Source organism: Notothenia rossii, assembly GCF_949606895.1.
Source record: "Notothenia rossii genome assembly, chromosome: 3".
Classification (NCBI taxonomy): domain Eukaryota; kingdom Metazoa; phylum Chordata; class Actinopteri; order Perciformes; family Nototheniidae; genus Notothenia; species Notothenia rossii.
Window position 1 is genome coordinate 28758842 of NC_136901.1, and position 25228 is coordinate 28784069.

General features: G+C 43.3%; 1 protein-coding gene across 7 annotated transcripts in view; it reads left to right on the forward strand.

Moving 5' to 3' along the window:
* The window catches only part of ppargc1a (peroxisome proliferator-activated receptor gamma, coactivator 1 alpha), a 265610-nt gene that overhangs the window by 210388 nt on the left and 29994 nt on the right, over positions 1 to 25228 (forward strand). For 4 of the 7 annotated variants that reach the window (XM_079671003.1, XM_079671005.1, XM_079671006.1 and 1 more), the window contains exon 2: positions 19623 to 19802. In XM_079671003.1, coding sequence (XP_079527129.1) covers positions 19623 to 19802 — 180 coding nt within the window. Of the gene's footprint in view, positions 1 to 16896; positions 17141 to 17250; positions 17561 to 19622; positions 19803 to 25228 lie in introns of those variants that run through there. The other 3 variants (XM_079671004.1, XM_079671009.1, XM_079671007.1) reach the window with 3 other exon arrangements.

Consider the following 25228-nt stretch of genomic DNA (forward strand, 5'->3'; position numbering starts at 1 on the left):
GTACATTGCTTGCAGGATGTCACACTGCATCAACAAGCTGAAGTGTTGCTGGCCCTGTCATCATTTCACAGGAGCTTCTCAAACCTCATTCACCCCAAGAAGGTGCTTTAGTTGGGACAGATGGACCTTTACTCACCCTCGTTCCCTCGGCTTCAGAGGGTCTTCCACAGCTCAGTGTGAGATCTGGTTAAGGAAGAAGGAAGCTGCTTTCTATGCTGCTTTAATTCAACAAAGAAATATACGTGCTTCTGTGTGTGGGTTCAACCAGAGAATATGGTTGAACCCACGCACACACACACACACACACACACACACACACACACACACACACACACACACACACACACACACACACACACACACACACACACACACACACACACACACACACACACACACACACACACACACACACACACACACACACACACACACACCCACACACACACACACATACACATACACATACACATACACATACACATACACACATACACACACACACAAGCATGCAACCACGTTGGTCAGTGAACTGAGAAGACATTATAATGAATGAATGGAAATGTATGGGAAAGCTAGCCTATAATGCTAACCATAATGTTAACAAACAGACTTGCTCATGCATTATTTATAAAGAACATCTAGATGACATTTTGTGGTTATTGGGTGCTTTGGGTTGTGGGGGTGATCAAGCCGTAGTTATAACTATAGTATAGTTCATAGCCCGCCCGAGTCGTATCCTAGTTGTGCGTTCATCCCAGGCCGAAGCGGTGCTAACTCGCACTTCACATGTCTGACGCCTGGTTGTCCGGACAGAAGACACCTTCAGCCTTACTGCACCCGTTTCCTCAGGCTTCATATTTATTAGTTTTGATGTGTGTGAGCTGGCGTGCAGCATCCGAGCGAACATCCGAGCGAAAGTGCAGCGGACACAAACCATGCTTGACGTGGTCATCTCATGTGGAAGGCAAGAGTAAACAAGATTCCAGCAGGGAGGAAAATGCACAATCATTGCCCGAGAACTGGGTCCTCCCATCATGAGATTCATGCAAACCTAAGCAGGCTAAACTCTTCTTCCTCAGTTAACTATTCTTTGATGGTTAAGAATTGACTTGACGAATGTGCCTGGTCTAGATTTAGCGTACGTTATCTTGTAACACCACTGCTGGTTATGCTTCAGAAATCCCCCCCCTCCTCCTCTATTTTCTAAATGTCAATCTCCACACTATCCTTCCCTGTACAGAAATGCTGCTATTCAGCATGACTGAATTCTCTCAGGGAGATATGTGAAAAGACACAAGGAAATGCACTGCTATCAATAGAAAAGTGTCCTGTGTTATTACAACACTTTGTGCACTCAAGTACAGGCTATAACTTAATCTTCGTGAGGAAATGGTGTTTAGGGCCTGGGAAAGAAAGGTAATTTGCAAGAATAGTCCCTTTTTTAATAGAGGACTTGAAACGAGGTTACTTGATATCGAACAAGTCGGAAAATCTGGCTTCCCAGCTATCTCGTATGAAGACCGCGCATTACTTAAAATAGCCAGCAGGAAGGGCCAATCATAATACTTTATTTTGAGAATGTAATTTTCTCATGCCTTGCCGGTAATTAACCTCCACACAATACGGTATTGGAAGCAGCACAGACACAATCCCAGCCCCATAGTTTGTTTAAAAGACTCGACTATAGTGTATGATAGGCTGTGTGTAACAGGGGAATGGCGGAAGAGGGAAAAAAGGGAGCCAAGATTTGACTTTATCTTCTGCGGGAAGCCTTTTCTTTTGCATTCTCTGCCTGGTTTTATTCAAAACTGCTGTTTCTTCACTTCTGCTGAATTGGGTTTTTGTTCCTGGCTAATTCCAACCCATCTCAGTCCAGGGCTCGTGGGAACCGCCGCGATCGCTTACAATCACTTCAGTCTAACACCTGGGAGATAATTGACTGTGCTTCGGTCAAACTTGTTTTTTTTCTCCCTCTCTTTCTTTTCTCTCTTTCCCTGAGTCTTGACAATGGAGACAAAGAGCATAGGAACAAAAAAAAAAGATCAGAATCACTAAATCCATTCCCAGACAAGGCACTGTATAGATGTTCCGGGAGCCAAATTGCCTTGCCCCAGTCTGGGCTGGATGAATGTGAAAATGGTTGAGGAACAGTTGTGGTTTGAGCTTGGCAGTCCCTAAGGAGATGTACTGTTGGAGAACATAACATGGAAAAACACATAGACAAATGTATTATCTTTTCATACCATGTATTCATGTATTTTCTTTTCAAATGCTTCCAGACCTCAATTCCCAAACCCAGAATCTAACATAACGAAAATGTGGACAATAATTTATATTTTCTGTAGGATTTGTTCGCCTGAATTGTGGACACATTAAAGGCTTGCCCTCTATGAAACCAACAGTGGTTTATTTATTTTAATATTTGTTTATATGTAAGTATAAGTACATGCCAACATGTTGGTTGAAGTTGAAGCACGGAAAGGAAGTTGCAATAAACATTTTAAAGTTATTTTACGCTCTGGATGCCGTTAAATTGACAGCTTTTATGTAAGCGCTTAAAGAAGTTTAAGAGCTGAAAGCAGATGAAGTGTCAGTTTATGTGTAAGTCATAAAAGTAGTCGAAATGTCAGAGGCTCATCAGAATCTCCTTAAATATCTATAACATTGGAAAAAGTTGGCGACTTTGCTCAATGCTCCCATTTTGATGTCACACATTTCAATTTAGGGAAGAACTCACTAATCATTTTTGAATTAGTGTGTCTCAGCAGCAGTGGCAGCCATTAAATCACACTGCTATTATACAGTACTGTTTCACTGTTAAACATAATGATGCCCTAGTTTCATCACGGGAAGTATTTATTAGGAAACAATCCTGCAGCGTGTTCTTATCAGTGAATGCAATTTAGTGAATTCATGTTATTGACTTGCTAATCTTATTCAAGGTCATGATCCACTATAAATAAAATCCATAAAAAAGGAACCTTGTAAACAACAGTGGACTCCTTATCTTACACTTGGCAGCGCAGTGGTTCAGATACATATAGGAAATGATTTATCTTCCATACCATGTGGCTACCTCCTGATGAGAAACCACATTTTACCATGGAGGTGTTCTTTTTTTGTGTGTCCTCCTCGGCCTGTTTACTCCCGCTGACTGTGGGGCAGAGGGGAAATTGAGGTTAATTATTATTACGGTAGGGAAATGTTGACAGCCTTACATAGCGGGGCCTGTCGTAGTGGCAAAACAAGTAGCAGGAAGACACCGTAACTCACACCTGTTTATACGGGAGGCTCTCCAGCGTCTCACTTCCCCTCATGTTTGGACCGTCGTGCTACTTTGTGTACCATATATCAGTTCATTATGAGCGTGGCCTCATTATCCATTTATGTGGCTAATGCTCTTATCCCTCGTGGCTTGGCATGGACATGAAAATATAATTGCTTATAAGTTATTCTAAAATGACCACTGTTACAACTGCTGTGTTAGTTTATATCCCCACCCCCTCTGAACGCCACTTCAGACATGTAGCTATAAAACATACAGTAAGACTAGTAGAAGTACCAATACCACAGTGTAGAAATAATCTATAAAAGTGTAAAAGTACTCATTCAACGGCCCAATTCGGAATAATATGTATTGTATTCTAATTATTGATGCATTAATGTGGTCATCACCTGAATCCTGCAGGTTATATTGTGAATGTTGCCAAGGGATCAATAGATTTTAAGCTTCAATGAAACATGATCAATAATTTTTTGTATACTTTTTGTATTACTAAACTTTATCTTAATCTTCATTGTAACTTTTGACTGGCAATTTCTATTCCAATTCTTTTTGAAACAATTATTTGTTTGATAAAATGTAAAGAAGTGTGAAAAATGTCCATCCCAGTATCTAAAAATACAATCGAAAAAATCTAAATATTTACCCGAATGATAAAAAAAAAACAGAAAAGCAGGAAGTCGCAATATTTGAGGGCATCAAAACATCATTTTCTGACACTTCAGCAGGTACAACTTGATTATCAAGAACATTTGCAATACTTTTTTTCTGTTGATTGACTTATGTTTGCAGCTCTAAACTAAAGTTGTCAAATAAATATTGTGAGAAGTTTTACCTCGGAATTGTACTAGAGTAGAAATATTAAATAGCAGGAAATGGAAATCATCAAGTACCCTAAATCTCTACTTTAGTGCACTGTTTAAGTAAATGTACTTAGTGAAGTAGGCAAGTAAAGTCTAACATCTACCCTACAGTAACATACGTCAATGTTTTGTCACTGACGCATGGCCTCCGTCCAAACCCAACTGTTGAAATGACTCCCAAAAATGTCTCCGTCATGTGTGTCTTGTGTGAAGGGCGTCTGTAGATGATGGCACAGATCCAGCAGCCCTCACGTGAGTGTGTGCCAGATTTAAACCTGAGAGGTTTCAAGAAGTTGTTGCTATGGGACGATACGATGCAAGCTATTCTGTCCGTCCCTTTGAGCGATCATCAAAGTCTTAAAGAGTGTGCTCATGTGATCGCTGCTTGCTCTAACCTACTCGGGTTGCAGTTGAAAGCATGCTTCCATGGCTTGTATCTTAGCACTTCTCCTTGAACCCCCCTCACCACAGCCGTCGTAATGATGTCATGACAGATGCCTTTTATTGCCTTTGTAGTGCACCAACAAGTACATTAGCAACATAATACAACACAAATACGCCGAGTAAGCTTCATTTTATGTCGCATGCATGTTGAATTACAATTTATATCACATTGGTAGTGTTTCCTATTATCCTTATAGCTCATTTTCTAGTCTATATTAGGATGATGGATGCCTTGAAATAGGAATTGATACTTCAGAGATGATTATCTGCAATAGATAGAACATTAACAGATTTTCTTTCCATTATCAGGCGGCAGCCAGATTAAATCTTGTCATATTCCAATTCCATATCTATCTCAGTGCTATGGACTACATCCTGGATCATATAGGGCTTTGGCTGCCAGAGGAATATTTCACATTTGTGGCCCATTGCGCTCAGATGAAGCCAAAAGTACCTGCTTTAATTGCTGTGTTTTATAGATTGTACACAAGGCTACCCTCGCTAAATACAGCATGTTTAGATTAATGTGAGCGTTCAGCGTTAGTGCATTTTTAATGAGGACTGGAGGCTGCCTACTTTTCTATATGATGAGGCACATTTCCCCTCTGTTTGTGACACTGGCACAACACGTGGCGCCCGCCAGCTGGTATCCAGTGTGAAGCCAGGAGAAGGCTGGTAAAGTGCATCCCACCCTGCAATGACAAGCAAACAAACAAGGCTCTCTGCTTCTTTTTTTTTTTTTTTCAGGGATGCAGTGCAGCTTGAAATGCACTGTCTGAGATGTAAATACACACATTCTCTCTCACACACACAAGCAGAAAGAGCACTGTGCACATGGATGGTTTGGTACTTTTCCACATTCACACACAAGACCCTTTGGCACACACACACATAAACAGAGCTTATAAAAAAAACAAAAGTTTGCAGCCTGATATGTTACAGGATACAGGGTGTGACCCCCACATCTACATTTGCATGTGGAGTGCAGCGGAGTATAGAGAGTCGAAACAGCAGAGACGATAACCCCAAACATTCACTCTAAATTTATTCTAGGATCCTATTCCATCTCACTGAATTAATGCTTTAATCTCTCCCTTTTTGTTGCATGTGTACTTGGGCTCAGGATGTGTGTTTGTGTGTGTGCGTGCGTTGGGAGAGGTTGGGGGTGGGGGATTATATTCCTCCGCAGCCACTGTTTTTACTTTTTGGAATTAAATAATGTACCAACGCGGTCCGGAGGTGGAGAAATTGCACCTTTTGCCATTTTCCTCTATTCAAAGTCGCAGCAATAGTCTCCATCAGTTCTGCTGTCTATGCATTTCTCCACCACAAAAGAAAAAGCTAGTATTCTTTAATGGAAGATTACCTTCAAATGCAAGCTTAAAAGATTATGCGCTTTCATATATGTCTTTGAGGTCCATTATTCTGCCTTTACTTTCCCATCGCTCCTTCTCTTCTGTTTGTATCTTTAATTCGCCTCTTTATCTGTTCAAATAAAACTCACCTGCTCATATTGTGCAGCTTTTCTTTATGTCAGGCCTGTGACTTGAGGTACTGCATCTTTGATCCTGCGGCTCGCTCTGCATGCACTCCCACCAACATGTCCGCTGACAGACCCTATTCATAATTTATTCCAGTCTAAAATGAAAAATCAAATGTGTGCCGGGGAATATTCATCTTCCCTCCGCCGTCCTGCCACCTGACTCCTCGCTTTATGAATTATTTTGACTATTGGTAATGATGTCCTGTGTTGGTAGGCCATTACAGGAGCGGGACTTAATTCGCCCATTGTTAATTAATTGCTTCATTCTTAGCGGGAGTAATAAAAATGCTATTAAGTAAAATACCTCAGTCATTAACCTAACTTTGTTAATATGGGTATCAGTGGGGCTCGATAAACAAAAGCTGTAGTGCCTACCGCCACACAGGGGTAATTAAAAATGCACAGTCATTAATTATACAGGATGGAAGATTTGTCCAATGAGTTGGAGTCTTGTTGACTTCACACAAGTTTTATCCGGACTTCCTGCTGTTTATCTGCAGTGCTTGAGTCTATACATACACATCCTGTAATTACACAAAATGAAGTTCTTTCTGTACTTTTAAGCAGATTTTTTACTGCGCATTTGCTTTTATAATTATTCAACCCACAGTTGGTGAGATTTCCCCGGTTTAACTATGAGTTGATGCTTTGCTGTTGAGTCATAATGCCGCATAGCACACCGCTCGTTGTACATTCTTGCAGATAAGCAGGAAGTACACAAACTGCTATAAAGTTGTGTTTGATGGAGGGACCATAAAGCAATTGACAGGTTAAATATCTGTTATCTCAGCCTGTACAAACAGAGCACAGATAAACCGGGTGACTGCAACACCTTTTGGAACAGAGTGGAAGTTTTCATTGTTGATCGAGTACTTTTCCTTGAAGGCGTGACTCATACAGAGACAAAAAAAGGACTACAGCTGTAGTAATAACACTTAAAAACAATAATCGGGACACATTCTGGGAAGCAGCAATAAAATAATAAGTAAAGTACATTGTTGCTCTTTCCAAAGCATTATAACACTCCAACAAATACTACTTTAAAGAAACACTTCATCCCCAAAATGACTAATTTGTTACTGTCAAGCTAAACCTGCACCCACACATCGTTATTTAGCCGTTTTAAACGAATAGTCAACCACAAAATGATTATCAATTACTTTGATTCGTACCCTGAATTATTTCAGAAAACATCTCCTCAGTACACAAAGGATCCAAGAAATGTAGAAAAATCTTGAAGAATTGAAGAAAAGAAATGGAGGCCACATTTAACAACAAAAACAATATCAAAACATCTAAATATAAACTCTCACACAACTTGTGCCATATGATTCCAGTCTCATTTATCCCCACACATGACTTTGCACTTACCATTTACAACACTTCGCCCATGTAGCAATCGCAACAGACTTTTTTGGCAAATGAATGTTTAGGAAGTATTAAAGTTGTCCCGAAGAATTCAAAGTAACACATGGTGAGTAATTGCTATACAAATGGTCATTTTGTGGGTGAAATATTTCTTTAACTCCCTGCAAACAAACCAGAGAGTCACCTGAACTACTTCTGTGTTTGTCAGTGAAGATATAAACCATGGAGATATTCTCTTATATCAGTTCACGAGACAGCGCCTGACAGGAAATACTCGCAGAAGGAGGCCTTGAGTTGAACATGGCCAAATGTCTGCATCTCCAGCTTCCTTGTTTTCCTCCTCTTCACTATCTCCCCTTTCCCCTACTTTTTCCTTTCTCCCTCCGTCTCCACCTTGTCACATTTCTTAGGAACTGGCTGCACAGGCGTGAAATTGATGTGATGAAAAACAACTGGGATATCTCTATGAGCCATTTGCTTTGCCGTTATGGCCACCCTCCCTCCCCCCCAGCGGGGATCTGGGCTTTCTGTTGCGAATGGGGGCATACTGCAAATTAGCCAGCAGCTATCTGAGGTTACCAGCCAAGTGCATCGCTGACCTCCATCCCTGCCAAGCCCCCCTCCTTACCTCCACGCCCAGCACCAGCCCAACTTCTGTGTGAGTGCTTTAGTTTGTTAGGTGTGTTTGAAATTCTCCTCAAAGCATTCTCAATCTATTATAATCATCTGCTTTGGCACGCCTTTAATATTCCCTGAGTCAATTGAATTTATAGAGTGGAGGCAGCACAGGTTTCTCATTCCTAATGTTGCTTCTTCATATTATTTATGGCTACATATACTCGAAGTAACTTTGAAATAATAATAAATAGGTGCACGCTACGTTTCATTAGAGCTTAGATAATGCATCGTGGTGGTGAATTTCCATTTTATAACCCTCTTCTTTAACAACCGAGGAAATAGACAGTGCAAGGGCAAATAGGAAAACTCTCCCAACATCTCCCACATGAGCCATGATATCGGGCTCTGACTTATCCCGCAGCTCCACGTTTACAAGGAGAGATAAGGGCAGTTCAGACCTATTGTTGCAGCCCCAATGACCCTAAACATGAAAGGGCATCTCGGCCATCATTGTGTGCAGCTACAGTATATATTGAGCCGCGCAAACCCATCCTTTTGTGTGAAGTGAAAAGAGAGCGACCTCTTAATGAAGCAAGCGAGAATAAGTGACTTCCTACGTGCATAAATGAATACGCAAGAAAGTAACTGTGTCATCCTGGATGTGGATAAATGAATAAGTTGCTGAATGCAAGCGGCAGTAAGTGGGTTAGCATGTAAATAAATGAATAAGTTAGCAAATTAGTGTTTAAGTGTGTTAGCATGTAAATAAATGAATAAGCGAGTGAATTACAATGCGAGGGAGTAAAGACATTAAGGAAGCGAGAGTGTCAGCAGAGTAAAGGAAGTTATCTCTGGAGAAAAAAAAGGCCTTTGAGGCTGTTAAAGCGCCGCTTGTTGCCGGGCGGAACAACGAGTACATCTGGCTCGCGCTTGTCATATTTCCTCATGTACAGATGACATGCCAATTACTCCTTAATTACACGCGTCATCTGGACCAAAGTGCCCAATGCCAGCGCTGATTAATCCTGTTTATTGTGGCGGTGATGACAGTCCCGGTGGACACAGAGCAGCACAAAACACACAACCAGGGATTATGAGAGGGACGGGACGGGACGGGGGCCGGGCTCCACTGATTGAATGACTGGCTGACAGTTAATCTCACTCTTGATTTCCACCGCTGATGATCAGATATAAAAATAAATAAGTGATGGAAATCGTCTTATTTCAAGACAGTGGAAATGGCTCCGGGCACGACAGCGTTTGAGTGGGGGAAAAAACTGCAGTTGCCAAAAACACTGACTCACGAGGAAAATCAACATTATTGCTCAGCACAATCTGCATTATGCTTACACACAGCTTCATGTTGATGGAAAGCTGCCAAGTCGTTTAAATATCATATCCAGTTTAAATCTCCATTTTACACACATCGATTACTTTAGTCCTCTCATTATTTCCTCTCAACAAGAGAGATTGTAAAAAACACAATTTATGTCCAAAGGTCATGAGGGCAATTAAGTTCATGTGGAAGAATCTATGCTGGTGAAAATGTAGACTTTCCTGTAAATGAATACGTAGCGCATGTGAGCCAGATAGGCATCGTAAGCAGGCAGATCTTAGAGCGTGACCGGAGTATGCGGGGGAGGCAAGGCGGTAACCGTTAGATCGGCTCTGAGATAGTGGGCCCGGGGTCAGTAAAGGGGACAGCGGGGGTTTCAGGGAACATCTTCATATCAGGGTGAGGTGTTTGCTCGCCTACCATCGGTCTGACCCTTTGTTAAGTATTCACTTCCTGTCCCCAATCACTCCTCCCTTGTACCTAGCTTCCATCTTCCTTCCCCTCCTTCCATATCTGCCTCCGATTCAAGCCCCTTCTTTGTCCAAATCTTTCTATCACTCACATAGGCTCACTCCCTCTTGCTTTTGTTACTCCCTGTCACACTCTCTTTCACCATTAGCTCCATCTCCATCCATCTGCTCCTTTTGTCTCTTTGCTCTTTTCCACCAAGATGCCTTGGCAAAAATGGGTATTGACTGTGCCTTCTCTTTCCTCTCATCGTGGCTGCGCTTTCCTTTTCTTCACTGCCATCACTGTGCACTCCAGCAGCACTGTACATGCTCCTTTTAGGAGGTGATGTGAAGAGTAGTAGAAATGCACCCTGTAAGGGGAAAAAAGGTGATGATACAATCAGTTTTATTGTGCCGTAAGGATTTTTTCAGGCTTGTGGTTATAAACCCTGTATGCAGGCTGTATGAAAGAATTGCAATTCGCATGCATTTTTCTCCCTCTCATTCCCCTTCTCCATCTCTTTTCATTGCTCAAAATAATTAGACTGCCGTCTGGACTCAGGGGTGTAACGTTTCTCCTCACGTTTCCATGATACAAGAGCAAAAAGGAAAAAAAGAAACTGGTTGTGCTGCTCCAGAAATTTCTACCTGTGTGTTACCCAGCACCTCCCCTCCGCGCCTCCTCTCTCCCCTGATGCTGCTTTAACATGGAGTTCCACGAGGCACAGCGCACTTCAGCTGACCTAATTCTTCCCTGGCGCTCCTCCACTGCTAAGAGTACATAAGGACTGCGCTGTCAAGGTATTCAGCCCTGCCTCTCTATTATTTTAGAAATCAAGCAACATCTGTTGTGCTCTGGGCCCTCCTCGTAACTCACAGCAGGTTTTATGCAGTTTGCTGAAAGATGCACCAAAATGTGCCCGTAGCTAGTTATGAGATCTCATTAATGCACTTTCCACATTCTAGAGTTCATGTTGACTGTTTTAGTCAAAACATAGATTTTGTTATATATATTTAACCATGCTTTCCACAATCCAAACATGGTTTGGTGAGCATCAGAAGAGAGCTAATTCATTTAATGCCTGTTCATTACAGATTACACTGCAGCACTCATCATGGCTTCTGACTCACTTAGTTTATATTAAACTTTGGACAAACCTCACTAGATATTCAGCATGACAACATTTCCATTTGCCCTTTCAGTAGAGAAACATTCTCCTGCACCTCCTCCACACATCTAATTTCCTCGGTTACATTGCCAGGCATGTGTGGAATTTTATAGCAATTTCAAAGTTTGGGTTTGTAGCATTTCAAGTCTTGTTTATGTATGTGCGTTTGCAACCCGAACCCTTGTGGTCTATACATTTTAATATTCCTGGTGAGTGCTATACCCTCACAAGTCCCTGCCCAGAGCGCTAGTTAAGCACAATTCTCCACCAAGGCTTATTACACACCAGGCCTGTGCTCACATGCATGTTGCATGACTGGCTGGTGATTTTAAACAAGCCCAATAACAGCCCCAAAACACACGGCTCCGACGGGAGACTCCGACTCGCCGTGTGACGATAATATTATTCATCAGTGGCTCTTCTGAAGCCAGAGATGGGATGGGGAGGGGCGGGGTGCTTCCTGTGTGGCACCCCCAGGCTCCTCTTTGTGTTTACCTGCCCCTGCATGGGACTGATGCTATTCTCAGTTCCATGGCTAACTGGCCCTAGTCTCTTCATGCCATTTGCCTTAATAATATGGGCCGGCCTCTCTGCGGGGGAATTGGCCGGCGTCCTGCGAGCGGCTAAATGACACAGTGGAGTTCATTGATGGAAAGGATTACACGCATGCACGCAGGGCGGCAAGGCGAAGGGTTTCTCTGAAGGGCACTACAAAGAGAGGCGCTGTAAAACCACCTTACTGTATGTCAGAGTGCGACTGTGTGCATCATTTGTGGCGTCACACTGTTTATCTTTTTGCCTATAATGCATGAGTTAGGAAACTATGGAGGCCTCGGATATATATGGACCGTGTGAGCGATCTTCTGTAGCAGTGATAGGAATAGATAGAGAAATATCATGGATGTCATAAAAGTATATGTAAAATATCCACTTATATATAGACTGGACCTCTATAAACGAGGTCATGTGCATTGGCTCTGGTGTCCTAAGTAGTGTCAGCTTTGTCTTCCAGAAGTTGTCATAAATTAACTATTAATCCAGTTTTCAGCCACATATTTTATCATACCATTTTTAGATCTTGGTGCTTTTTAACTCTATATTGTAAACAAATGAAGGATTTTAGTCTTGAGATGTCTGGATCTTAAGTTAACAACCTGAGCAAACGTTAGCAGCAGCTGGGCTTGAAGCACTAACAAAATGACCGTTCATCAGCAAAACAGCATCAGTGACGCACTGATTTTTAAGTTGAAACTACTTTTTTCATTGTTTTTAACATTTGTAATTAGTGGTTACATTTATTTGAAATTGCTCCTGTGGGGATTGTCCACAGTACTGAATGTACGTATGTAAGTCGCTTTGGATAAAAGCGTCTAACAAATTACATGTAATGTAATGTAATGTAATGAGACCTATGAGGGTAATTTTGTACGGGTAACCTCCTCAACGTCTGGATCTTAAGTTCTCTCTGAAACAAACGGAACAAACGTTAGCGGCAGCCGAACAGCATGCAGGTAAAAACCATTTCTGCGACAAATTGCTATTTTAAAAAATATATATATCTGAAGAGGACAGAGTTAAAAAAACTCGAGACCAAGAAAAGCCAAAGACTACAACTCCCATGATCCAACGCTGCTTTCACGACTTAATTTTTGGGGGATTGAGAGACCATAATGGCAATTAATCACATACTGTAGTTTGCGTTAATTCCCTAAAATATTGTTATTTAGTCCTTTTCAATTAATAAAGTGGTGATCATTTGACCCCACATCAGGTATTTATATCTGCACCATGTATCAATTTACATTTCCTGTTGCCAGCTTTGTATGGCATTACATCCAATGATATTGTAGAGCATCTGAGTACGGTGAAATGTGGCCGCTTCTTCCGCTGTCGCCTAATAAGGAGAAAACAATACGACTTGTCGAGGGGAAAAATCATCCAGGCTACAAAGATCTGATAGAACGTCAAATGACAATCGGGAGAACAAAGCATAAGCTGTCTTCTAACACTCTTGGACAATAAATGGAGAGATGTAACACTCTGTTTTACCTCTGCCCTCAATTAATTCCTATGAATGCAGCCACCATGTATTAAAATGGCCAGATGCTAGGATAGATTCTGTTGGGAGCAATGACATGCAACAAAGTGATATGAATCATCTCCCCCCCCCCCCCCCCCACCCCCAACATATCTCCACGCTGTGCTCTCAGAGGGCCGCTGACACAATTTATGGAAAAAGGAAAACAAGACACCGCCACTTGAGTATAGATGGACTGTCAAAAACGACAGAAAGAAACACGGTCAGGCACTATTGGAATTAAACCACACTACAGGATCAGCTCGCGTAACGGAAATGTTAATATTAGATTCAATGCAAGAGCAGAAATGCAAATGACTCTGTACCATGAGTCAGGCCACGTTGAATATTCAAACAAAGCTAATTATCCGTGGATTAGCCCCATTTTAGCGTTGAGGGCTCCACTTGTCAGCTGACTCTTGGGAGGAATTGTTTAATCATGAAGACCCTTTGCTCTCTGAGAAATGCCAGCAGCAAAACCCCGACTCGAGCAAGTCTGACTGTCTGCACGTGGAATCTTCTGTGTGCATACAGAAAAGATGTCACATTGCATTATTTGTGAGTTGCAATTAAACAACAGTCACTTTCAATTAGTTTGGGTTCTAATGGTTCCTTTTGAAGTACATTTGTCTGCAAGGTCTCAATATTCAAAGGGATTTCAAGATGTCAGGTCCAGCATATGACAACATGGTATGCATCAAATGGGTGTGAACAACTTTTCACACTCATCCTATAGATTCAGCCCCTTGAGACATGATATCTATAAGAGTTGCTAAATGCAAGAGGGGTGTGAAAGAAAGACCCAAGGTCATTTTTCTGAGCAGAATGATGGACATGCAGAGATGTCGGCCCAAATATCTCCTCTGATGTGGATTACTAAACATTGTTTCTCATTCCGCACCAGTCTGTGACAATCTCCCCAAACGTACCCCTTCATTAGCATCACTGCAAGTGAAACAAAAGCCTTGGCATTTCAAAGATGACGTGTTTCTCAGAATGGCTGCAGAATCCCCCTTTTTTCCTTTTGATATGATTCCTATATCTACAAATCTCTGCCACTGCACACAAAAATAACCTGCCTCCAGCAAGAATGTGTTTGCAGAAAGAAAGAAAGAATCAAAGGCCATTCAAGAAAGGAAATCATAACATTATATCTATATTTAGCCTCCCTTGTCTTAATTGGCATGAAGAGTACAATCAGATAAGCCTTTTGACTGTGACTCGCACGCCGCTTCAGGAGAGGGAGAAATATCGTTTACCAGCACATATCTGCTGCCAAGACTCCCTTCTTTTCTACGTTTGCAAGTCTGTGTTCATAATTGTGCTATTACTCTGACCAGTAGCTTCTTTATCTGTAGTTAGCTACATCTGTGGGACACATGAACACCACGTAGAGCTTCTTTTAACTATACTTCTTCATCTCAGGAAGAAAAGTCCCTCAGTAAAAATGATAGCAAAATCCTTTGAGTTGTTGTATTCACCACCATGGCCATCTTTGCAATCATACTCCCCCACATTTCCTCTTTAAAATAAACATCCCAGGTGACTCAAACTAATTAAAACAATGAGTAATGCAGTTTCATGGCAACAAAAAAAGCTGTGCGCTGTTCGGCTGCCGCTAACATTAGCTCAGTTTAGTTCTCTGACAACCTTATATCTAGACATCATATGGCTAAAATCGTTCATAAAATATACAGTTAAAAGCCACCCAGATTTGAAAAAGGGAATGGCAGAAAAGGTGGCTTAGAACTGGAAAAAGACATTCAAACCAAAAAAGTGGATTTCACGGCATCACTGGGGACCAAATTAACATATTGGAGACATTTTAATGCATAAATGTGACATATTATACATTTTAAAATCATTTTTTCTCAGTGTTTTATATTTGCCGCAGTCTCAAAGCCGAGCCCCATGTCACTTCCATGTTTCCCCCTATATTATGTCTCAGTATAACTGGTCCATCTGGGCTCTGTGAGGTCACTGAACACACCACCTGCTCAGATTGGGTCTCGCCGTTGCTTCTGGGTAGCATCTCTGGGCGCGCGAGGAGAGGCAGATGTATAGATTTAGTGGCACAAAGGCCCTCAGATACCCATAAGTATAACACACACACACACACACACACACACACACACACACACACACACACACACACACACACACACACACACTATAATAATGTCTTACTGCACTGGCATGCTAAAACACAATCTGTACATTCCAGTCACACAACCCTTTTACAAGTTTCTGTGCAATGTTGTGTTCAATGACACTTACTGTATGCGGTTCACTAATTTAAGGAGACAATTGCTCCTTGCATGCTCAGGTGGACTTAATGGCCTTACACGACTCAAAATTGGATTGGAGTGTGTTTCTTAACACAGAAATACTTGCTTATTTCCTGAAAAATAAAACCAATTAACTGTTGATATTCTTTTAGATGTATTTGTTAAAGCTCTGATTTGACAGTGTAGCTTTAGAATCACATTATTCATGAGGAAATCCCTCCCTGGTGATATTTACATGTGTGTTACTGTATGTGTAGAAGATCATAGGAAACAATCGTGCTGCAGTCAGCCCGTCAGTCGACGCAACAGAAAGCTCTCTTTGTTTGAATTGTCCACAAAGCTTTTGTTTTTATTTTACCGGGCTACTGTTGCCTATACACGTCCTGTTGACACTGTATACACGCTTCATACTGCCATCTGTCCTTTTTATTGCCTCTGAATGGACACAGAAATACTTTCCAAAAGACTGAATTACGCTCTTTGATACTCTACGCCAAACGGGCATTTCAGGTTACTGGCTCTGACGGGAGTTAATCAAAAAATGGAGCAAACAATGAAAACTAATTAGCTTGTAAACGTGCGATAGTTTAATGAAACATAAATTCCTATGTGCTCTATCGTTGATGTGAGAAAAATCTTCAATTATAGACTACATCTTTAACCGTGGCATTGTTATAAACCCATTTTAATGATAAAGCTTACCAATTTATTTCTGGAAGGACATCGTGTTTATATTATTATCTACATTATATTTTCTGATTGCGCATTCCTGCAGGACTCCCGGTGTGCGCTGTCACATTTACAGCAACAGCTTTACAGTCACTTTTTGAGCTTGAAAAGATCCGGGGCTTCATTCACTCCGAGGTGTGCTGCCCCCCCATATCCAACCCGGAGACATGACTGATGATAGGCCGTCATTTCGAGACAAATTAGGGCACGGACCTCGCCAAAAAGAACATTGATTGTGAATGTCCGCATATATTCCTGACATTCTTCTAGTTTAATGATGAAAAACTACAGTACAGGTAGCAGATTTACACTAATTTGGTCCACAGATTGGCTGCAATGTGACGTCCACGCTGCAAAAAATGCATGATTTTATACATATTTCTTAAACATTTTTACATAAAAAACTGAAATCATGAGCTTGTTTCAACTCAAATCTTGATTCTGAGAGAATTTCATGTAAAAAATATCTAGTAACTTACTAGAATTAAACAAAAAAGCAGTCTATTTCTTCGTTACATTTCCCGAAAATAATGTCTACGCGCAACATGGTCACTTACTTTATGAATATACATATGTAATGATTGTATGGATAGATAAAGCATGCTCTGGTTTTAGGTTGGACATTTCTTGCAGTGCACAGAGAGGATTTTACTATGTGCGCAGGCAGGCCCCGCCTGCTCTGTGCGCGTCACTGGCGAGTAGTGTGGAGCCGGAGTCACTCCCCTGCCTACTTTTAATAGCTTTGTCATGTGATGGAAAGCAGTTGTAAGACAGGTGCCCTCGGTTCATTCTCGGCGAGGGGCAGCAGTAGCCTGTGTGAGAGCGAGTGGGAAGCGCGTGTGGATTTCTTTTTTACTTGATTTCTTTCTTTTTTCTTTTTTTTCTTCTTTTTTTCTTTTTCGGACCGTCATTCAGTGGCTGGATGGCGTGGGACAGGTGTAACCAGGACTCTGTGTGGAGAGAATTAGAGGTGAGCGCATCTAAAACAAAATCCGACTTGTATCATCTTTTCTAGCCCTGTGGACTTTCTTTTTTCCCCCTGGACCCTTTGGACAGCACTGGCTACAGACACAGTGATCTCCACATATTCTGTCGCTGCTGCTGCTGCTGGCAGTGGCGTGCCGGTGAATTTCGCGTCTGGACACAGTTGAGGATGCGGGGATATACAACACCGGAATATATGACAAGTGTGCGGAGTCTCCCTTTACTCCTCAGTTAAAGATATAGTTGTAATGCATGCACAGGCTCGGGACCTGCCTCTCTCGTAGGATCTGTGCTCAGTCGGAGCTGAGAGCTCGAAGCTTGCGGATCTGCTTCCAGCCGCGGACTGTACGCGTTCCGGTGCCGAGAAGCTTTTCATGCCGAAATGACTGAAATGTCTCAAAGTCAGGTATTTCGTTGAGGCATGACATCCACCGAAGATAAGAAACCCCTTTGACGTGCTGTGTCGGGATAGGGCATGTTATTTTTTTCAAAGGCAGGAGCAAAGGTTGTGCACACTGAGGACTATCTGCCATTGCGCAGGAGAATCATAAGAGTAACGGAACCGGGCACGTTTGTGTGCCAACATCCCGGCTGGCTGGAGAGCAACATCCAGCCACACTTCATCGTTTTATGTCTGCGTGAATTTCCATTTACCTGCTGCGTATTTTTCTCGTTTCATCCAAGTCGTCTTTTGAATCTTGCTTTACCTTTCCCATGACTTAAGTGCATTCAGAAAAGGCACATCAGACGGATACTTATTCTGTGCAGCTTGTTGTGGACATTCAGGTCTACCTGGCTATAATTGGGTTTAGAAGTCTCCATCAGTGAGGCTTTCTATGTCACTACAAGATGTGACTGCAGCCTGCTTGTATATGTGTTAGAGGCTGCGTAATGAGAATATGAAAAACTGCCTTTATTGCATCAAAATAAGGATATGTTATTCCGGACAGTTTTTTTAGTGATTGCTTTTTATTCAGACTCGCTTCTTTGTACTTTAATCACCGGGGCACTCACTTTGTCACTGTAGCCAGGTAGACTTCAGGAGAGTCTCCAGTGTAGTTAACCCAAATAATGCACTTGTTTCCTGGAGCTTCTTTTTCGACTCATTGTGTGAAATGTGTGCATGTCGACTCTTATTAAAACCCCCGCGAGATCTGTCTTCCAGGTCGTCAGTAGGCTATACTTCCTCTAATAATCTTCACCTAGCAGGTGCTCTTATGTGCGATACAGCGTAAATCATGGAGCGCTGTGGTGCGCGCTGTCTGGCGGCGTTGTTTCATTAGTCCGAGCAAGAAGTCCATAAGATAATTGGGCATAGGACGTCCAGCCTCTGAGTATCATCTCATCTTTTCCATGCCGTGCCCTGTCACACTGGATCATCACAGGGGGAGCCTAAGACGCAGTGAATCTTTCCCCTCGCTCTGTGCAGCATATCGGATTTGTCTCACCATCGTATATTCGTGTTGGTGCGAATCTGACGACAGATGAACTGTGACCCCGGTGTCTGGCCGCTTTTTCCTGCTTGGCACAGGATCCGATCCTCAGCTCTGCCCTGAGCCGAGCCCGGCTCTCAGTCTGCGGCCAAACACCCACCGGCTCTGCCCGGGAATATCTCTCGTGTCTGTCTTAAGGCCATCCTGTAGCGTGCATGACGTCTTGTCAACAACAATTAGGAGTGTGTTTCTTATTATACAGCCTTAAAGATGTTTTCTTAGGCTTGGATTTGCATGTGCACAGTCACAGAGTGTAAACATGCCTGACTTTCTGCCTTTTAATGATCACTGACTAGATATTAAAGTGTGCTGCTCATGGTTTCCTTCCTTGTGGTTGCTTACGTTGTATAATAATGAGTATACATTGACTGGAAACGGCTGTAACAAAAAAAAAGGATGGTAAATATGCCATTTGAAATAATCTAGCAAAATTAGCTTAGACTTGTTGCTCTTTCCCCTCCGCTGAAACACCTTTTCACATCACTGTTGATTTCTCATCCCACTTGCAGCCAGAGCTGATGATTAGTGTGGGGGAGATGCAGGAACAGCTGCTACATACAGTACACATTGGCTAGATTACATAAAAGTAGCTGGTGAATAGCAAAATGTCAACAGGCAGCGTTTAGTAGCAGCAGGCCAGCACCAATGGTAGGGGGAGGGGGGGGGGGGGGGGGGGGTTTAATAGGAGCTGAGCGGAAACGGGTTGCTTTTCAAAATGAGTGGACCTGCAGAACTGATCATAATCAATAGAGTTATTGTAATAAAAGTCATCAACTGGCAGACATGAATTACTTAATTTGCTGGACATGCTTTGTGTTTGGATTTCCTGTTGCTCACTCTAAAAGGCTTTTGACTCCTGTCCAGATTTGGATTCAGCCATTGTTTTCAAACTTGGCACAAATAATTCCGACGCTGATTTGCATATAAAAGAGATTTCCTTTCTGACGATCATTGTTGCTGTTGTTTTTCCTCCAGTGTGCTGCCTTGGTTGGTGAAGACCAGCCTTTCTGCCCGGACCTCCCTGAGCTGGACCTCTCAGAGCTGGATGTCAGTGACTTGGATGCAGACAGCTTCCTGGGCGGCCTCAAATGGTACAGCGACCAATCAGAGATTATTTCCACCCAGTATGGCAACGATGCGTCCAATCTTTTTGAGGTAAGTACAGCTTACAGTAGTTTTCCTTTCTATATCATTTCTTATTCATCACCTTCATCAGTATGTATGACATGGCGGTGCTGTTTTCTAGGCTATAAGGTGCTATGGAACATCTTTGCATCCACAGTGATTTCATTACATGCTCTCCCAGGGGTCAGGAGTGAGCTGGAATAATAACACGCCTGAGCGAACACATTCTTGAATGCGAGCCAAACAAAATGCACAAGTGTTGCCAGTTTACAAACATGCTTCAACATTGCTCCCAAGTACAAACGGGGGAGATAACAAAAATAACGATACGCCCAGGAGGACCTTTGTCTCCTTGTTTGCGTCCTGGCCGCGACTGTAGCCTATCTTATCAAAACTCTGAGCGTTTATTTCAGCACAGAAACGGCACACATCTGAGAGAGCGCTCCGGTAGTAAACTCTGGACACGGCGGCTGTGTTGCAAAACGCTTCTCAAAGGTTGGAGTGTAAAACTTTAATCTATCTGGCTTTCTTTTCTTTCTCCCTGTCTCCTCCTATCCCTCCCATCTGACTGTCTTTCTGTCCTCACGCGGTGACAAACGAAGTCCACAGAGGGTGATGATCTGGCCAGGGCCATAAAGCCATCGGTCTTGGGACTGAGTTGCAGTCCCCATTTCATTATAAGCCTTTATCAGTGCCAGAGATAGACAAGAAAGACTGAGATTGGATGCTTTAGCCTCGCCTCTGGAGGAAAAACCCTGTCTGAGAAGTGTGTGTTAGTCGAATGCCCTGACATGTAGTCACGTTTTCAGGGTCTCTTGTTTTGGGTGTGTGTTCCTCCTTAGTGGTCTTGCAGGCAACAGTTGATAACAGTCTAAATTATTTCCACATTTGACCTCCTCCCTACCACAGCCACCTTTTTTAAAAGTCTCTTTAAATCACCACGCATTGTACCTCTATGGACCACCACACACACACACACACACACACACACACACACACACACACACACACACACACACACACACACACACACACACACACACACACACACACACACACACACACACACACACACACACACACACACACACGGTAAAGGGTGCCTTAAGTACTAGCTGGTGTGACCGAGGCTCCTCTGTCGTCTGAAAGTGATATGAGAGTGGCTCTGGGGATGGATAAAAATACCATTGATAGTGTATGCATGTGATTATGTATGTGTGTGTGTGTGTGTGATTTGAAAACACACTGGAACTTAGCACACATTGTGGACGCTGATGAGGGGACGAGCTTAGATCAAGAAGCCTTGGGGGAGTTTGTGTTTATGAGCCTACACGTGCACACTCTCATGCACGTTCAGCATCCACAGGAATACTGTAGCAGTGAGTGGGTGAAGTTTTCACACACTGAACAGGCTAGCAGATATTGTATTATGCTGATGGTTTGGAAAGGCTTCTAATCAAGCTTTTCAAAGCGAGTAACATATTTCCCTGACCGGGGATTTTTTTTTCTTCCATCTTTGGAAAGTTTCTAGTCACCATATGAAGTGCTCAGTTCATCATACGGCAGGACCCGGCTAATCCTACTTAATCTGACAGGGGAAAGTTTGCCGCTCTGCAAGGATCAGAAAGCTGGGGCTGCAGCTGTACTTCCTGCGCCCCCCTGATTGGCCTCTCCACAGGGCAGAGAAGCATCCAATCAAAAGTTGAAGATTAGAGAACGTGTTAATAACCAGCCAGATTGAAAAGCCTGCAAGTGCATTCTTTGTTTTCTTGCATTTTCCCTTCAACTCATGCATATACATCCACTTAAAAAATCAGCGTGTGAGCGTGTTAAGAGAAAGCAGGTAGCAGATGATCAAGGCTACCCTGACTTACATGTGGAACAGCTGGGTGCAGCTGTCACGCTGAGGCCTCTCTCTTAACAAAGTCCCCATCAAACAACACGCTCCCTGGAAGTTTGAACCAGCCTTTGTTTGCTGTAGTACGTCAACTGTTGAAATGATTTGCAGCTTAGAAAGAAAGACAAACAGCTTCTGTTTTTCTTGGATTTGGGCTTTTATTCAGGGTAGAGCTCCATGTCACACACGGTAGTAAATGAGTGACTTTGCCTTGGTTATACAGGACAGTAGGGATCAGAAACACATTTCTCACATCCGAAAAAGTCTGTTTAAAGGTTAAATTAAAACAGTTTACACCGTGTTTGTGCAGTGTAGGTGTGTGTATGGGTGCAAACAGGCCCATGTTTCTATCTGTGTATGTGTGTGTTCTGTTCTGTAAGCAACATACGGTCCGGGATCACAAGCTGTCCCCTGGCTGGCCTTTTGCTCCATTCCCTGCCACTGTCCCAACTGTCCCTGACAAGAAATTTGGAGGATCATGTGTCCCCTTCCCCCCTTTTGTAACACACACACACACACACACACACACACACACACACACACACACACACACACACACACACACACACACACACACACACACACACACACACACACACACACACACAGCCGCTATCGCTCCTGGCACAGTGCATTTGACACCCCTTCAGAACGGGCCGACCGTGAAAGTCCACAGTCTATTTTGGGCTGCAGTTGGCAGTGGTTACTGCAATAAGTTCCCATTGTACTGCCAAAGATAATAGCACGGAAGCGTGACCCACGATCTTTTGAATCGCAGGACTCCTCAGCTTTCATGACGCCGTGTGATTGACAGAAAGGTGGTTATAGCTTCATGTGTGGCTCTTGCTCTGGGATGCACCACACCTTAAAGATTTACAGACTACGTGATTATGCAAGAAAATTGGCACTCGCTTTACCTTCTGACGTTTTATCGCAGCTGTACCTGTCTTGTCGAGAGATACGCCGATGACAGACGGACAGGTGGGACAAGAGGACAAGGGCAGATAGAGAAGAGAGAGACAAAGGGAGGCACAGAGATGGATGGAAAAGGCCAACAGATGACAAGACAGACACACAGACACAAGGACAGATGGGTAGTGAAAGAGATAAATGTGGAGACCAGGGAATGCTTGGACTAGTGCCAGCTCAAATCAAAGCTCACGGATTGGAAGTAAAAGGTTGTGGGCTTTGCAGGTAGTAAAATAAGATGCCTCGGCTTAAAGCATTACTCAGATATTACAACGCACGTGAGCGCACATATGTCGGTCATGCAAACTCTTGATATTCCTCCAACGGAATGGGGCGTGTGATGGCATCAGAATTTGTGAAGCATTATGCCGCTTTGTTTAAGCATTTTCAGACAGATGCTCAGGCGCTTATTGTTAAGTAAAGGCAGATTAGATTGATTGGGTCATCTTTAGTGGGCTTTGATAAAACATGTTGTGAAGGAATGCTTTTTCCTCAAGCAGCCCCTCCCTCCCTCAGTCACTTGTTGGCTAAATCAGAAGTGCGCACAAAGTCACAGACCCTCTGAGAAGGAGTGTCACGCCCACACACACACAGCAGAGACCCTTATTGTCCCTGTTTCTACTCCCTGCTGAATGCCGGATGCGTTTATTTTGCAAATTTATGCTGACATTTGAGAGTACACCACCCGCACCAGTTCACCGCTCCAGCAAAGGGTGTATGAATTATCATATTCCACTGTATAATATGATTTTCTCAAGTGAGTCTTATTAGAATACACCATACTACCCCCTCCTCTCGAGTTCCTTTCAGTTTTCCTGTGCTGATACATTGTTTGCACTGTCTGATAGAAGCAATCCTCCATCACTGTCGAAGTGAAGGCAAAGCGCTCTCAGACCCGCGGCGATGCTGTTTCAAGATACACACAAATGAGAAGCAGCGTAGACGTATAGTACACAGATGCAGACTTAGGCTGTCCGAGCTTGTGTCATCTCGGAGCGTCTGTCAGATCCACTCACACAACAAGAGCTCTCAACCCGCCGCCCTGCAACACCGGGGGGCCTCTGCTCTCCCCCCCTTCTTTTTCCCCTCCGTTCTCCCTCTGTCTTTTCGCTACCCAAGGCAAAAGCATTTGTTCCCGGCTGATGGGAAGTTGGAGCTGCACTGGCTAAACAAATATATTCTGGCCTCCAACAATTGCTTCTGTAGGGGTAAAGGCTGCAAGGAGAGAGGGGGGGAGTAAGGGATGGTGAGCAGTGGGGGTTGGATATGCCCAAAAAAAATGAAGGCTCCCCTCAGGGAATGTTTTGAAAAAGAGCAAAGGAGAATCTTTTGGTCTGGTGGCTGCATCTCTCTCTCTCTCTCTCTCTCTCTCTCTCTCTCTCTCTCTCTCTCTCTCTCTCTCTCTCTCTCTCTCTGTCTTTCTCTCTGTCTGTCTCTCTCTCTCTCTCTCTGTCTTTCTCTGTGTGTGTGTCTCTCTCTCTCTCTCTCTCTCTGTCTCTGTGTGTGTCTCTCACTGTCTCTGTCTCTGTGTGTGTCTCTCTCTCTCTCTCTCTCTCTGTCTCTGTGTGTCTCTCTCTCTCTCTGTCTGTCTGTGTGTGTCTGTCTCTCTCTCTATCTCTCTCTCTCTCTCTCTCTCTCTCTCTCTCTCTCTCTCTCTCTCTCGCACACACATACACTCCCAGTGGGCCGGGGCCGCTGATTGAGGCATGGTTTGGTGTTCCTGCTCCAGCTGATCCCCGGCCCCCCCCCCAGTGGATCTCTCATCACACTGGAGCCACCGATGTGTACGTGTGCATGCATGTACGTGTGTGTGTGTGTTTTTTGTGTGTAATAGAGACGCCCGACACAAGGATCAGATAGTGGTCTTTTTCTGGCCAGACACAACACTGTCATCACTTTCGGTTATGTGTGTGTGTGTGTGTGTGTATTGGGAGGGAATGAGTATTTTTAGTACCTGGGGTAATCTCCGCTAAGAGCCTTTCAGGGCTGTTTCACTTAAACCTGGCCAAAACACTAAGCCAATAATCCACCCCCCCTCCCATCCCGACTCTCACACACACATGGCAACATGTTGCAGCGATGCCATGAGATATGACCAACCTGCCTTGTATTATTTAATAGTGTTCACTTTGGAGAAGGGAGGGAGGTACAGAGGATTCCTAGAATGCTTTCATACTCCTCGTGCAACAGAAAGAGAAAGATGGTGTTTGCATAGAGATGAAATCAAATGGATCAAACAGTGACAATGAAATGGATGAAAGTGATAGCCAGTAGTTAGAGAAAGGTATGAATAACAGACGATAAGGGGATTCCTCAACAGAGAAATACAGAAAAGAGAGGCCTTCAATCAGCGAGGGCCATGATTCATGCTGAAGTGCTATCAGTCTTGGGCGATAGGCTGCTTCCCCTGTCCAGGAAAGGCCAATCGATCCCAGGTGTGTGTGTGTGTGTGTTTGCTTGCGTGAGAGTGTGTGTGTGTTTTCAGTGCCAGCTCGCCCCAGCAGTGGCAGTAAACCTAGCCAGCCCTTCTGCTCTGGTAGTCTGCCATCGTCTGTCAATCTCTCTGTGTTTGTGTCACAGCTTCCAGAGA